The 14309-nt window shown below is 64.4% G+C and overlaps 1 protein-coding gene across 3 annotated transcripts in view; it reads left to right on the forward strand.

Annotated features, from left to right (window-relative positions):
* The window catches only part of RABL6 (RAB, member RAS oncogene family like 6), a 22153-nt gene extending 8124 nt beyond the window's left edge, over positions 1–14029 (forward strand). The window contains exons 3-15 of one of the 3 annotated variants that reach the window (XM_021691097.2): positions 426–473; positions 2999–3051; positions 3948–4039; positions 6094–6234; positions 6672–6777; positions 8113–8216; positions 10120–10424; positions 10626–10776; positions 11749–11958; positions 12029–12266; positions 12552–12723; positions 13247–13305; positions 13393–14029. In XM_021691097.2, coding sequence (XP_021546772.1) covers positions 426–473; positions 2999–3051; positions 3948–4039; positions 6094–6234; positions 6672–6777; positions 8113–8216; positions 10120–10424; positions 10626–10776; positions 11749–11958; positions 12029–12266; positions 12552–12723; positions 13247–13305; positions 13393–13581 — 1868 coding nt within the window. In that variant the 3' untranslated portion in view covers positions 13582–14029. Of the gene's footprint in view, positions 1–425; positions 474–2998; positions 3052–3947; positions 4040–6093; positions 6235–6671; positions 6778–8112; positions 8217–10119; positions 10425–10625; positions 10777–11748; positions 11959–12028; positions 12267–12551; positions 12724–13246 lie in introns of those variants that run through there. The other 2 variants (XM_044920819.1, XM_044920821.1) reach the window with 2 other exon arrangements.
* The last annotated feature ends 280 nt before the right edge of the window (positions 14030–14309 follow it).

Raw genomic sequence — 14309 nt, forward strand, 5'->3', positions numbered from 1 at the left:
CAGAGCCTGCTCTCCAGGTGCACCTGCACCCAGAGTCTGCTCCCCAGGTGCACCTGCAGAGGGGACCCTAGCTATGTGGCCCTGGCCAGGGACGAGCCTGCCCCAGGGACATCTGCAGGAAATGGGGAGCATGTCAGCTGAGGACAAGCCAGGGTCGTTCAGTGCAGCCGAGCAGAAGCCTAAAACAGCGAGGAGCCTTGCTGCCCTCCGGGGAAGGAGGCTGCAGCTGGTGCGAAGGCTGCGGGTGGGAGTGGGGTGTCCTTGGTGAAGGCGCTGAGCGAGGAGCCTGAGGTGTCCTGGTGGGGGACCCACACTGGAAGAATGGGAACACACAGCAACACCTGGACGGCCCCTAAGAGCCCAAGTGTGACCAGAAGGTCGAAGGTCATGTTGGACACTAATCTTCATGTCTTCCCCTACTTTAGCCACTGATGATATCGTGAAAGTTGAAGTCTGGGACGTAGTTGACAAAGGTAAGTCATATCTTTTCATCATGAATACTTTTTCCTGATGCTTTATTCCTTCTGTGAACAGAAGTCCTCCTTGCCCCCCCCCCCCGCCCCCGCCTGCCATGGCCACCTCGTTGGCGCATCCTTATGGGGATCGTGTCCAGCGTCTCAGACATGCAAGTCTCTGCGTTCTCCTCAGACTCCGGGTGGACGAGGAGCAGCCCGGGGCTGCAGGAGGTCTGGGCCTTAGAGCAGCTCCCTCCTGTGTCTGGGGTGGACGGGGCGGGACGCCCAGCGGTGACCCGTCGGGACTGCAGCCTTTGCTGCTGAGATGCACATTTCACCCACTGAGGCAGCACACAGTAGTGGGGGGCGGACACGGGTGGCAGAGCTGGGGGGGCTCCATACCCAGAGGCCCGCGTGAGCTGTTCCAGGAGCCTCCGCTGCAGCGGCCCCATGCCCAGAGCTGAGCGCCAGCTTGTTGGCTTCCGAAGCTGCCGCCCCTCGGGGGCACGTGCCCACCTGACTGCTCTGCTCGGGCACCGCCGGCCGGGTGTCTCTGCTCTCCCAGGGAAGCGCTTGAGCTGTCGGAGCCCCAAACCTCCGGGGCCGTACCCATGTGTGCCTGGCAGTCAGGGGCAGACATGGGCCCCCTTCGGCACCCTCTTATTTCCTCCTCACTCTCAGGCCTTGAGCCCGTGTTCCTCCCTGGTGCCAGTGCCCTGTGCGGCCCGTGTGCTGCTGAGCTTGGTCTGACCTCTGACCTGGGAGGCTTGCCACAGCTGCACGTGTCCTCCAGTGAGAAAGGAGACTGTGGTTTCTGGTGCGGAATGTGCCCACCCCTCTCCTCTCACCGTGTTCTCAGGAGGTGGGTTTAGGTTCCCAGGACTGATTCAGCTGGTATAGGACAGCCCGAGCGCGATCAGGAGCACCAAGCAGGAACTGCTGCCCGCCGGGATGCCTTCAACCCTGGTGGGCTTATGTGGGCCTCGTGCTTCCAGACCTGGGGCGGGAGCGTGTCTGTGCACGTGTTTGGAAGGCAGCCCGTGCGGCGTGGTTACCGTTGTGGATTTGAGGGGAAGCCTCCACGCCCTGGGGGCTCCCCTCCTGAAGCACTGCCCACCCCCTTCCTGGCCTCAGCCCCATTGGTTTGGGGTAGGATGCAGGTTTCCAGAGTGGAGTCCATATTTGGGGGCACAGGGCCCCTTCCGGTCAGCAAGTGACATTGTCACTGGTGGGAACTGCCCCGTGGTGCAGAGGAGAGAGTTCCACTCCATGGATCATGGGTGTGCCCCGCTTCCTGCCTGTGGAAGGCACAAAACCCGCACACCACGTGCAGGGACGGCTGGGGCAGGGATCCCTTGGCCCAGCTGTTCATGGTGTCCCACAAGGCGCAGAGAGGGCCGGGGACAGGGTGGCCGCGCAGGCGAAGGTCCTAGGCTTGTGTGTGGGTGCACAGCATCCCCACAGCTCCGTGCTGCCTGGTCCCCCGGGTGAGAAGGAAAAGCCCCCTCTCCACCGCTCCAGCTGCTTGCCTCTTGGACAGGGTCTGAGCGGCACGCACAACAGCAGAGGGCATTGAGTTTGAGAGGCCGAGATCCTGGTGGAGAGCGGGAGAGGGGGCACAGAGGCGAGGCCTGGCGAGTCTTGGGGCAGGGCCCAGAAACTGCTGGTTGGGGCGCCCCCAAGAAGAGAGGGCCCTGGGGAGCAGCCTCGCATCCCCCAAGCAGCGGTAGCTCCCTGAGACTGGGGCTGGTGCTGCAGGCGCCGCCGCGTGGCCAGCTTCTGCTGACCTGGGATGGCCCCGAAGGTGGTGAGAGGGTCAGGAAGAAGCTGTGGAAACTGGCAGCAGTCGGTTTTTTAATAAATGAACCCAGTTTGTTGGGGGGAGGAGAGAGCTTTCTTAGTTTGCCCAGGCCATTCTTCAGACCGAGGGACCTGGAATTCCCAGGGTGACAAACCGCTCCTCCTCCTCCCTTACAACTATCTGGGAGCTAAAGGGGAGGGAGCACCGATGGTTTGGGGCCCTCTAGTGCTCAGGAGCCACTAGGCCGGCTCTGGCACCCTGTGCTGCTCGGGGCCTCGGCCCCGCCTGGGCAGCCTCCGGGCAGCACCTGAGAGACTGGGCTGGGCTAGTCTGTGCCAGCCGACAATGCCCTTTCAGGGCCGGGGCCTCGGCCAGTCCGGCAAGGAAGTGCCGGAGCTTGAACCAGAACCTGGGTGGCCATTAGGGCTGTCTCGCTGAGCAGCCCGCTGAGCCCTGCCGGGCACCTTCCAGTTGAGGTCGGGCTGTTGGAAGCCCCCAGGGCCCCTCCTGGCTAGGTCGGGGCCGCTGTAGCTGCAGGGAGGTCTCAGTGGGGTGGGGGCTGCTTCCTGCCACCAGTGGGGTGGTTCCGTTGCCACCTGTGAGGGCCGGGGTCCCCCGGGGCTCCTAGTCTGACAAGTATGGCCCTGCTGGAGATGGGGGCGGCGTGGGGGTGGGACTTGGGAGAAGTGTTCCTCCCTGGGGCCACGACTCCCCCCGTAACTGTCGTCTGTCTTCTAACAAGGGAAGTGCAGGCGGCGAGGTGATGGCTTGAAGGTGGAGAACGACCCCCAGGAGGTGGGTAAGCTGCGTCCCCCCGTGGGGCCCAGCATTCCAGGTGGGGGTCAGGACCCTCCCTGGGACCCCAGTTGGACCAGCTGGCCCCACTCCTCATGGGCCCCTGTGTTGTGCACGGGGGTATTTGGGGATGTCTGGGCCGGCCTGAGCTGTTAGTGGTGATGCTTGCCAGGCCCCACGAGGAGTTTCACGTGAGAGGTATTTAGGTGCACTGGCCAAATTCTGTGGCTCCAGGCACACATGGGCACAAGTATGGCTCTGAATGGGCTCTCCCGGCAGCCATCACCCTTGACACAAAGAAGTCAGGGGCAGACGGGCACCCCTTCCATTCCAGGGAAGCTTTCTCCCCATTGTTTTCGAGGGACCCTGCGCTCTGTCCTCCTGCCTGTGGACAGTCAGTCTCAGGGTGGTGGGCAGCCTCTTGCGCCCCTTTAGGGCAGGAAGGTTGGGTAACGGCCTGGTTTAGGTCTGTCTGGCCCTTCATGGGAATCTTTGCCACTGCCCCACAGTGCAGCCACGCCTGTGTGTGTGCTCTAGACGGTTCTGTGTCAGCGTCTTCCTCAGGCCTGGAACGCACCCCGCACAGTAGGTAGGGCACTAGGTGCTCCAGCACCCCTCTCGGGCGCTCGAAGGTCCCTGAGGCTCACGAGGAGGGTGCCGCTGGCTAGTGGAGCAGGCCCTAAATCAGGGGCGGAGCAGATGTGGCCCCAGAGCCTGAGCCGTTCACTACGAGAGCCTTCTAGGCAAAGTTTTCTGGCCCCCACTCTTGATAATCTCCTTTACATATTTTTTTCCAAAATGAAGACTGTGCTTTTCAGCCCTCCCAGGAGACAGGGCTCACAGCTGTGGGAGCCTGCCCTGAGCACCGTCTCATGCTGGTTGTGCCCCGTCCCTAGGCAGAGTCCGAGATGGCCCTGGACGCCGAGTTCCTGGACGTGTACAAGAACTGCAATGGGGTGGTCATGATGTTCGACATCACCAAGCAGTGGTAAGGGGGCGCTGGCTGGAAATAGCCCTCAAGGCTCCTAGTACTGCAGCACTGGAGGGCCACCCCTGGGGGTCCAGCAGATTGTAGCGGCACCAGCAGCTCAGCCCCATGGAGGCCGTGCCTGGCCGCCTCCGGGCATGTCCACGAGCACAGACGGAGCATGTGGAGGGCCGGCTGCAGGGGGACAGCCGGGGGCGGGGCGTGCACCTTCCACGGCCCCGTAGCCCTTCCTGGAAGTACCGTGCAACATTTGGCAGAATCAAATGGCCATTCGTTTGGGGTTCCCTAAGACACCCCTGACATGCTTTGATTCACTAAGGGGATGCAGAGCTAAGATCCCAGCAAAAGACTACAGAGGGAGGTGCAGGGGTGAGCCTGGGGGCGGCCCAGCACCAGCTCCCCAGGGGCCCCTCCTCATGGAGTCACATGGGCACATGACACATGTGAAGTGCTGTCTTCCAGGGCAGATGGGGACCCTCAATTCCCTAGGCCTGCCAGGCGACTGTTGGTGGAGAACACCAGGAGCCCCCGCCCCACAGCCGCCTGGGGCCTGACCGCTGCCCGGGGCCAGCCTTCCCACAGGCCTCTCCAAGAACGACGGCCTCGGGCCTGCCCTGCGGACGCTGTTTGGTGCACTGCTGGAAGTCTTACAGAATGCAGGAGGAGGAACCGAGCAGCCCTTGTAGAAATGGCCTGTAGGGTCGTCACTCCATTTTCAGTTTTTAGAGTTGTTTTATGATCCTTGCATTTGTAGTACACGTTCACCGCAGCAAACTCAGACGTCAGACGCGGCTGCTGATGTCATTGCTGGGGTCCAGCCAGGTTTCCCCAGGGTGTTCCACACACACACCTCTGTCTTTAGAGCTCTGGGGTCTTACTAACAGGTCTGTGTGGATGCTGCTTTGATCGGAGAATACATTCCCGCACAGGGATCCGACAGGGCCTCTCACCAGCCCTCCTAGCGCACGGGGACGCACTCCTGGGTGCCTCCCATCGTGGACCGCCCACTAGCACGTGCGTGAGAGGCCCCGGGGTGGCAGCAGGTGGAGCGTCAGAAATGTGCAGAGCAGGGTGGGGCGGCCCTCAGGGCGCAGACGTGCCCTGCAAGAGGCAGCCCCGCCCCCCCCCCCCCGGGGGGGGTAAACACCGGGTGGCAGCAGGACCAGCGTTTCTCCCGTGTAAGCTGCAGTGGTCCCTTCCACCCAGGGCATTAGAGGTAGCTTTCCCTGCATGGAATCTGGTACGGACACTCTTAGCGGCCACTCTGCTCCGGCAGGCCCCCACATCGCTAAAGCCCCGTAGCCTTTGCTGAAAGGCAGGAGGCCCACATGGGGGAGCTGTGGGGGGCAGCTGGGAGGCATACCTGGGCTGCAGGGGGCAGAGCAGGCGCCGACAGATGCGGGTCTGCCCGCTGGTGCTCAGAGCCTGGGCAGGTTCTCGGAGGCCGGGGACCTGCGAGCAGCAGCACGCTCCCTGCAGGTGGCGCCACTCTGCCTGGGTCCTTGCTGTGGCCAGGGAAAGCAGCTACACTGACCCCCTGGTGGGTCAGCTGGCACTTGCGTGGACGGTGCGGGCCAGAAGAAGGCCCGAGTGCACCGGGCCCCGCGGGGTGGAGGAAATGCTAGAGCCCGCGCAGGAGGGCAGACACCCCTGGCCCTTTGTTAACACTCCCAGGGGCTGCGTGTAAGTCAAAACTAAAGCCTGGTTTGCCGCGCGGGCGTGCGTGTCTGCAGTCCCTGTCGGCAGTCTCCAGGTCGGAGGCATGTTACTCCTCTCTTCACACGCCATCTGGGAACCCCAGCCATGGGCCCCAGGCCTGGAGAGCAAGGCCCTGACACCGCAGAAGCAAGCCCTCGGAGAGCCCACAGACAGGGTGCGAAGACACCTCATCAAAGGGACCCCCCAGGAAGGGAGCTGGAGAGAAAACAGCAGAAGCAAGGGCTGTTCTGTAGGGTGCGGGCGCTCGGGGTCCTGGGCCCCGGACACACAACGGGTTGGGGTTGGGGTCTCGAGGTTGACACTAAGGAGGTCTCTCCTCTCCTGTGCCCCCTAAGGACCTTCAACTACATCCTGCGGGAGCTTCCCAAGGTGCCGACCCACGTGCCAGTGTGCGTGCTGGGGAACTACCGCGACATGGGCGAGCACCGAGTCATCCTGCCCGATGACGTGCGCGACTTCATCGACAATCTGGACAGGTGGGTGGGGCAGCCCGCGGCGGGGATGCACCCCGCCCTCCCCAGCTCCGGCGGTCCCTAAGCCAGGAGCCATGCTGCGGCAAGAGGACCTGGGACTAAGGATGGCAGAACCAAGGGTTGGCAGCTGCCTTCCCGGCACCCAGCAGGCCTGCGGGGGAAGGGGGGTGGTCCCTCCATCCCTCTCTGAGGCCGGGGGTCGGGCTGATGCAGCGAGGCCCCCTCCTCTGGGCACGAGCCCAGGCCAGGCGTCGCCTGCTGGGCCCGCCCTCAGGTGTGGGCCCTGGGAACGTGGGGGCGCTGGCTCCAGCCAGGGGGGTGGGCGCCGGCATCAAGGACAGCCTGGCCCAGGTGTGGCCACTGGCCCAGAGGGGCTGTGCCCTGCTGCCCACCACCAGCTGCCTCAGCCTTCAGAGCCATTTCGTTCTTTTTGCAAACAGGCCTCCAGGCTCCTCCTACTTCCGCTATGCCGAGTCCTCCATGAAGAACAGTTTTGGCCTAAAGTACCTTCACAAATTCTTCAATATCCCGTTTCTGCAGCTTCAGGTGAGCCCCGCCTGTAGGGTGCAGCAAGCGGCCCTGGGTTCTCTGGGGGCCGCTCTGGTGCAGGGACAAGACCACCGTCAGGACTTAATGTGCTGGTGCTGGCGGCCCCAGCATGGCCTGCTCCATCCCCTCCCCTCTGCTGGGCTAGCCTGAGACCCAGGCCTTTCTAGAACTCCCACAGAGCCAGCTACAGGAGGACGCAGGGATCCTTCAGGTGCCCGTCAGGCCATTTCTGACCAACAAGGCAGGAACTGGAGGCGTAGACGAGTGGGTGCCTCAGGCCCGCACCGACTCCGCTAAGGTGCCCTGTGCCAGTCCCTCTTCCCCGTGGGAGCACACTCGGTGCCCCTCCCCGGGTTGTAGCTGCAGGGAGAGCCCCGCCAGGTCCCACCCCCTCCCGGTGCCAAGGGCTCCTGGTCCCTCGCTCCGTTTCCCCTGATGCCAGCCTCTCAGGTTTCCACGGTGCTTCTCTCCAAACCACGGAAGCAGCGTTGGTGCGCTGACTGACGTGAGGCTGTCCCCCCACGTGTCTCTCATAGGCCCGGCCCCATCTCACCTGGAGCATTCTGCTGAGCCTGCTCTGGGCTGAGAGAGCGTCTCAGGGAGCCCCATCCGGGGGTCACATCATAGTGGGGGCATGCAACATCTTGTTGTCGGGATGCTGGCCTGCGGCCTCTCTGCAGCCAGGGGGCTGCCATTCTTTCTCCAAACTGTGTGGGCCTACTCGGGAGAGTGGTGGTCTTTCCTCTCCTGGCTTTTCTGTTTGGAAGGAAACGAGGGCCCCACAGACAGCGTGCTTACTTGGTCTCACTTGGAAGGAAGGCTGGTATGAGCAGACTCCTCAGCGGGGTCAGCTGTCCCTGCACCCTGCCGTTTCCCTCGGGACCCTGCGTGTCGCATGTGTCCCTCTTATGGATCCCTGTAGCTTCTCATCCACGTGCGACAGGCACACAGATCTCGAGGGAGACACCCCGTGTTCCCTGTGCCTGGCAGTCAGCGCTGCGTGTCATTGGGGGAAGCGGAATGTTGTGTAGGTCACAGCTGTGGCTGATGCACGTGGAAGGGCCGAGGACTGGCCCCGAGGTGGCGTGTGCCAGAGCTCGGAGTGTGGAAGGACAGGGCAGGAGGCCTGGTGTTGGGCATGTCGGAGCCGCTCTGGCTTCTGGGGGCACGTGTGTGGCCGGGGCACCGTCTCTCAGGGCGTTGCTCACAGCACTGACCGCAACCTCGGAGCCCCACTGAGCTGCTTGGGTGTCCTGCTCGCCGCTGTGTCCTCCGTCAAGGGCTGGCTGAGCGGGGACGCAAGGCTGAGGGGCTCCCTACTCTGTCCTCTAGAGAGAGACCCTGCTCCGGCAGCTGGAGACGAACCAGCTGGACGTGGACGCCACGCTGGAAGAGCTGTCAGTGCAGCAGGAGACCGAGGACCAGAACTATGACATGTACGTCCGCCCGGGGGCCGCCCCCGGACGTTAGCCCTGCAGGCAGGCTCTGCGGGAGGGCCCGCGTCCTGAGGGCCGACCTCCCTCCGCATGCCTCCAGCTTAGGTCTGTGCCGAGCCCGACAGCGCGGAGCACCTCCCTCCTGGGCACACCTGATGGCCTGAGTGGGTCGTACGGCTCCGAAAACCCCGAGTCATTTCGGCCTCAGACGTGGCCATGGGCAGGGACCGGAGTGCGGGCAGGACAGTGGCCCTCACTGTGAGGTCAGCCGGCAACCCTTCCCGTTCTCTGTAGCAGGGAGCTTGAGGACTAACGGCCAGTAGAGCACGTGCTCGTCTGGAACAGGCAGCTTGAATTGGACGTGGAGCCCCCGGCCCTGGGCTCCTCCGGTTGCTCCCTGAGGCCCATGGAGCACACTGGGGCTGGGCCTTTTTAAATTGGCCTCACCGGAACCCAGGGGGCTCCACCTGATGGGTGTGCCCCGGGCCCTGCTGACCGCCCATTTGCTAGAGGTGGTCAGTGTGCGGGATGCCACTGACCCAGGACAAGTGTCCACCCAAGGCCCTGCTGAGACTGGCCACCCTCGTGTTTTCTGGCGCAGGCTGCCATGGTTGGAGGTCAGTTTCCCAGATAGTAGAGTAGGTCTTCAGAGAGCTCCTTGACCTTGGGAGGGGCTTGTGGTGCTGAAGACTGGGGGTAGGGATGGAACCTTCCGGTCCTTGGTAGCGGAGGGAGGGAGGTTCCTGGCTGCAGCTGGGCACGGCCAACCACACAGCTGCGTGGGGGGCGAGCAGCCCTCGGGCAGGCCTGGCCGTCGCCTGCTCGGGGCTCTGGTGGCCACCGTCCGCAGCTCCTGGGAGAGGCACTCGCTTTCAGGAACTGGTGACCCTGAACTACCCCTAAACACAGATGTTTCTGTTTTGTTTGGTTCCCACTGAAAGCACCTAAATGTCACAGCTGCCTGTGCTCATGTCCTGGGTGTGGTGCTCCCCCAGCAGGGGTCTCTCCCCACAGGGACTCACAGAAGGGCCTTTGTGTTGGTCCTAGAACTAGCTAGAGTGGTTCTGGGGGAGTGAGTGCTCATGCACCTAGGCTGCTCTTGGCTGGTCCCAGGAGGGAGCCCCAGCCTGGTGAGTGGCTGCCCCTGCCATGGAGCCCATCCCGGGGTTGACTGGCTTCCACAAGCTCCTCTGACCAAGAGCTTGGGTACCCGGCACTACCCAGCATGTTGCCCCCTGGGGAGATGGCAGCCGGAGCCTCTCCTCCACATGCGCCCCTCAGCGAGCCCTGGGACCAGGCTGCCCGAGGAAGGCAGCAGCATTGCGGGCTTGGCACTGACGTCTCCGTGACCTAGAACACGTGGGCTAGGCCAAAGACTTGGGCCAGGGGCTGGGTTTCACCCTCAGCCTGCCCATCCTTTTCCCTCCACCCCGAATCCTAACTTGGAGGTGCAGGTGGCCAGCCCAGACACACCCTTGTCGGTCGCCAGGGAATGGGGCAGCTCTTCGTTGTAGACCTTCTGTCGGAAAGCCTGCCTCGGGAGGGAAAGGCATTGCCACAGGCTGGTGGCGTCACCGGCCTCAGCCCGTGGACAGTGGGGCTCGTCACTGAGGTTCCATTGATTTGGAGCCCCCGGTTTGGGCTGCTCCCTATCTTGGAGGTTTGGGGCCCTCCCCGTAGCAGGTCCTGTGCCTGCTGATGGGTGGAGAGCACAGGGTGTGGGGAGGAGCCGCCAAGCCTGCCTGTCGGCACTCGCCAACCCCTTCCCTGGTGGGATGCTCTGCTTGATGCTAGGGCGTGAGGGCCGATGAGCCCGAGGGCCAGGACACTGCTGTCACCCTCATCTCAGGGGAAGAGACTTGGGGGGAAGGCAGATTGCTCACTGCCTGTTCTGTATCCCCAGCTTCCTCGAGTTGATGGAGGCACGCAGCCGTGGCCATGCGTCCCCACTGGCAGCCAACGGGCAGAGCCCATCCTCAGGCTCCCAGTCTCCAGTGGTGCCTCCCAGCGCTGTGTCCACAGGGAGCTCCAGCCCCGGCACACCCCAGCCAGCCCCACAGCTGCCCCTCCACACCCCCTCGGCCGGCCCCTGTCCCCCACCCCCCACGGAGGCCCCACTGCCCCCTGCAGCCCCTGCCCCTCGGCGCAGCATCATCTCGAGGCTGTTTGGGACCTCACCAGCTGCCGAGGCAGCCCCTTCACCCCCAGGTGAGCCCCGGGAGCGGAGCAGGTGGGTGTGGGTGGCCCCAGGGGTGGAGCACTGGCCCCATGAGCTTGCAGACCGGGACAGGGTCTTCCTCCTTCCTCCTGGGCAGGCGGCCCCACAGCCCAGTCAAATGGGTACAGCCCGGGATAGGCCCGGTGGGGGCGGGCGTTGGACAAGTGGGAACTGGCCTCTCCTGTCCACAGAGCCAGCCCCAGCTGCAGAGGCCCCCACCAAAGTCCAGAACGTGGAGGATTTCGTTCCCGAAGAAGGCCTTGACCGGAGCTTTCTGGATGACACAGTACCCCAAAAGGATGAGAAGAAAGTCGGAGCCAAGGTCCTACAAGACAGTGACAGGTAGGGGCAGAGGCCGGGCGGGCCCTCAGTCTTCCCCCAGCCTCCCCCAGCTCTGGGTGAGCCGAGGGGACAGGCCTCACCATTTCGGCAGCATCTCAGAGGGAAGGGTTCCGTGAAGCCCCGCACCCCAGGAAGAAGCCTGCTCAGACCAGCCATCAGGCCGCTGCGCTGCTGACGTGGGCTGGGCCTCAGGCTCCATGAGCTCCCTGCCCACAGAGAGGGAGCAGGGGGAGTGAGGCTGGCCTGACCCTGCATGTTGGTGCCCATGACCCACCGTCAGCACCTTCTTGGGCAGAAACCATTGAGAGCATGGGCACTGGCAGGAGAAGCCCAGGGCCGGAGAGCAGCCACCAGGGCCTCCCCGTGACGGGCAGACAGAGCAATTCAGGCCTGGCCTCCTGCCCCTGCTCCTCACCCCTCATCATCGGCTCCTGGGCCTCTCCTGCACGTGCTTCCCCGCACCGCACTGAACGCAGGTCGGACTCCCTAGTCCCCAGCATCCCCGGGTCCCTCCAGCCCAGGCTCCTCCCCCAGTACCAGAAACACCCCCAGCCCATCCCTGCCCACGCCCTGCACCCCACCATCATGCAGGAGGGTGCCCACTTCACACGTCAAGAGCAGGCCCCACCGTGGCTTCTTGCTGCGTGCTGGTATCTCCGGCCCTCTCCTTGGCCCCCACTCGCACCCCTGCCCCCGCGCTGGCCTGCGCCTCTGCTGTACCACATACACCAGTGGGTTCCCTTGCAGAGGGGCCCCGAGACCTAGACCGCCCTTGCAGCAGGTCCCATTGTCTGTCCTCCCACAAATGTTGAGTGCCAAGCGTAGACCAGCCCCTCCGTCAGTGCCCACGCCATGCACAGAGAGGACCTCCGGTGCCTGTGGGTACCAGGGGTCCGGAGCTCAGGGTGGGAAGCTGGGCTCTCTGTACCGCCCTGCTAACCTCTGACCACCCTGCCCGTCCCCCCTTTGCAGCGATGGGGAGGCCCCAGGTGGGAACCCGCTGGTGGCAGGTTTCCAGGATGACGTGGACGTTGAAGATAAGCCGCCCGGCAGGCCCCGACTGCCCCTGGGCCCCAGGGAAGGCGTGACTTCTTCCAGTGAGGAGGAAGCAGAGGGGGTGGCGGCGCACCCCAAGACCACTGTCCTGGTCCCCGAGAAGTGCTCTGAGCCAGAGACCAAACGGTATGTGGACGGGACCCGTCCCAGGGGTGGGGGCGGCCGAGGGCCCCCTGACCTCTTCCTTGTCCCGAAGGTCCTCCACAAAGGCCGCAAGGCTGCACAGGGCTGCAGTTCCCAGGGCTGCGGAGTCCCGCCGGCCAGGCGTCCGCAAGTCCCCCACCGAGGACCCCTCTGGAGGGGGTGAGGAGGGCAAGGACCAGCAGGCAGCGTCATCAGAGAGTGACCCTGAGGGGCCCATCGCCGCCCAGATGCTCTCCTTTGTCATGGACGACCCTGACTTTGAGAGCGACTCGGACCCTCAGCGGAGAGCGGTGAGAAGGGGACTTGGCACCCACTCAGCTTGGAAGCCCTGGGGACAGTCTCGGGCAGGAATGGCAGGAAGGAAAAAGCGCCTGGCGACATCCCCAGGGAGGGGCTGCAGCGTCCTGGCCCCTGCATTGGTCCCTGCTGGCCACCCTGACTCCAGGTTGGGTGGCAGGGTCTTTCGAGGTGGCTTGTCACCTGCCTGAGAAATGCAGGAGCCCTCCCACGGGGGTCACATGATGGAGGGTATTGGGGAGGACGCTGGCCCCCCAACCTGCCGGCTCCTTCTCCAGGATGAGTTCCCAGTGCGAGAGGACCTCTCTGACGAGACAGATGAGGATGCTGGTCCTGCCCAGCCGCTCCCACCCCCCAAGCCCCCTGTGTCCTCCTTCAGACTGAAGAATGACTCGGACCTCTTCGGGTTGGGACTGGCGGAAACGGGCCGCAAGGAGATCAGCGATGAAGGTAGTTTGGGGGCCCGGGTGGGCTGGGGGTCGTGGGGTGCATGCCAGGACCACGTTGGAAGGACGGGCAGCAGGGGGCACCTGGCGAGTGTCTGCTCAGGTGGCATTTGATGGCCTGGCAGGGTGGCTGCGAGCAGCATGCGCTTCAAGTCCCACCACCTCTGGGAAAAGTCGCATGGTCGGTAGGCCTGTGGAGCTCTCATGGCGCCTTGTGGCCCCGGGCCGCTGCACGGCTCCCTGTGCCTGTCCCTGTCCCTGTCCCTGTCCCTACCCTCCATCCCGGGCCCCCTGAGCCCAGCTCAGCACTCACGTGAGACGTGTCCCAGAAGTTCCTTGTCCCCAAAATGGAGAGGAAAGGACCCTCCCAGGCTCGTGCTAGGGCAGAAGTGTGTCTGCCCGTCAGCAGGTGTGTGCTCTGGGCTCCCACGGGTCTCAGCGCACCTTCCGGGCCGTGTGAGCCCCCCAGGCTCCCCCTCCCCACGCAGGCTGGGAAGCCGCAGGCCAATGCTGTGTCTTCTCTGCAGATAAGGAGGGCAAGCCTCCCACAAAAGAGAAGAAGAAGAAGAAGAAGAAGGGCAAAGAGGTAGGCACCCTGCCTCCCACCTCCCAGGTGCCTGCTAGGCAGTTTGGAGTCCGGGAGCCCCCACAACCTGAGCTGCCCTCTCCCCAGGAGGAAGACAAGGCCGTGAAGAAAAAGAGCAAGCGGAAGAAGAGCAGGGACCAGGAGGAGGGCAGGCAGGCGCGGCGGCGGCGGCCCAGGGCTACAGAGAGGACCGCTGTGGATGAGCTGGAGGCCTTCCTGGGGGGCGCAGCCCCGGGGGGCCACCTCCGCGGGGGCGGGGACTACGAAGAGCTCTAGGCCCAGCACGCCCGCCCGCTGGGGTGGGGACGGGCACAGGCCCACCCTGGCCCCCGGGGCTGCTGAGCCCGCCCTGCAGGAGGGGCTGGCGGGCGGTGGGCGCGGCTCTGCGGGCAGCCGGTCCCCAGCGCTTCTCAGGGATGGGACTGAGGCCCAGGAGGCCGCGAGGCTGTTTACAGGGCAGGGCACGCCCTCGTCACCGGCCTGGCTCCTGCTTGCCCCCGGCCCGCTGCACTCGCTCTCCCAGGCCCCCCCCCGCCATGCGGGTGGGCTCCGCTTCCTGCCCCGTCTGGCATGGGGGACAGACCCCAGGCAGCACCGGCACCCTTCCCGGGCTAGGGTCCAGCTTTGCACCTGCGCTGGGCTTGCTGCCAGCCAGGCCGGGGGGTCCTCAGACTCTGTTTCCTCTCGTTCTCCTTCAGCACTCCCACCATAAAGCTCTCCTGTTTTACTGTGTGTCTGTGTGCGCTTTGCCCTGTACGCAGCTCCGCCCCAGCCCCATCTGTCCCAGGTCACCATGGGTGGGTCTGAAGGTTCTGAGTTCCCTGCCTCCTTCCCAGAGAGGCAGCTGCCCCTGGATAGGAGGCCTTGCAGCCCCACGCAGCCCAGGGAGGGGGTCTGCAGAGGCCTTCCCGGCAGGCCCAGCCCCACGTCTGTCCGGTCTTGCGTAGGCTGGGCGACCTAGCCGTTGTCCCGCACAATGTCCTGCCAGGGCTAGACAGCTGTGC

The sequence above is a fragment of the Neomonachus schauinslandi genome, chromosome 13 (genome assembly GCF_002201575.2).
Source record: "Neomonachus schauinslandi chromosome 13, ASM220157v2, whole genome shotgun sequence".
Lineage (NCBI taxonomy): Eukaryota > Metazoa > Chordata > Mammalia > Carnivora > Phocidae > Neomonachus > Neomonachus schauinslandi.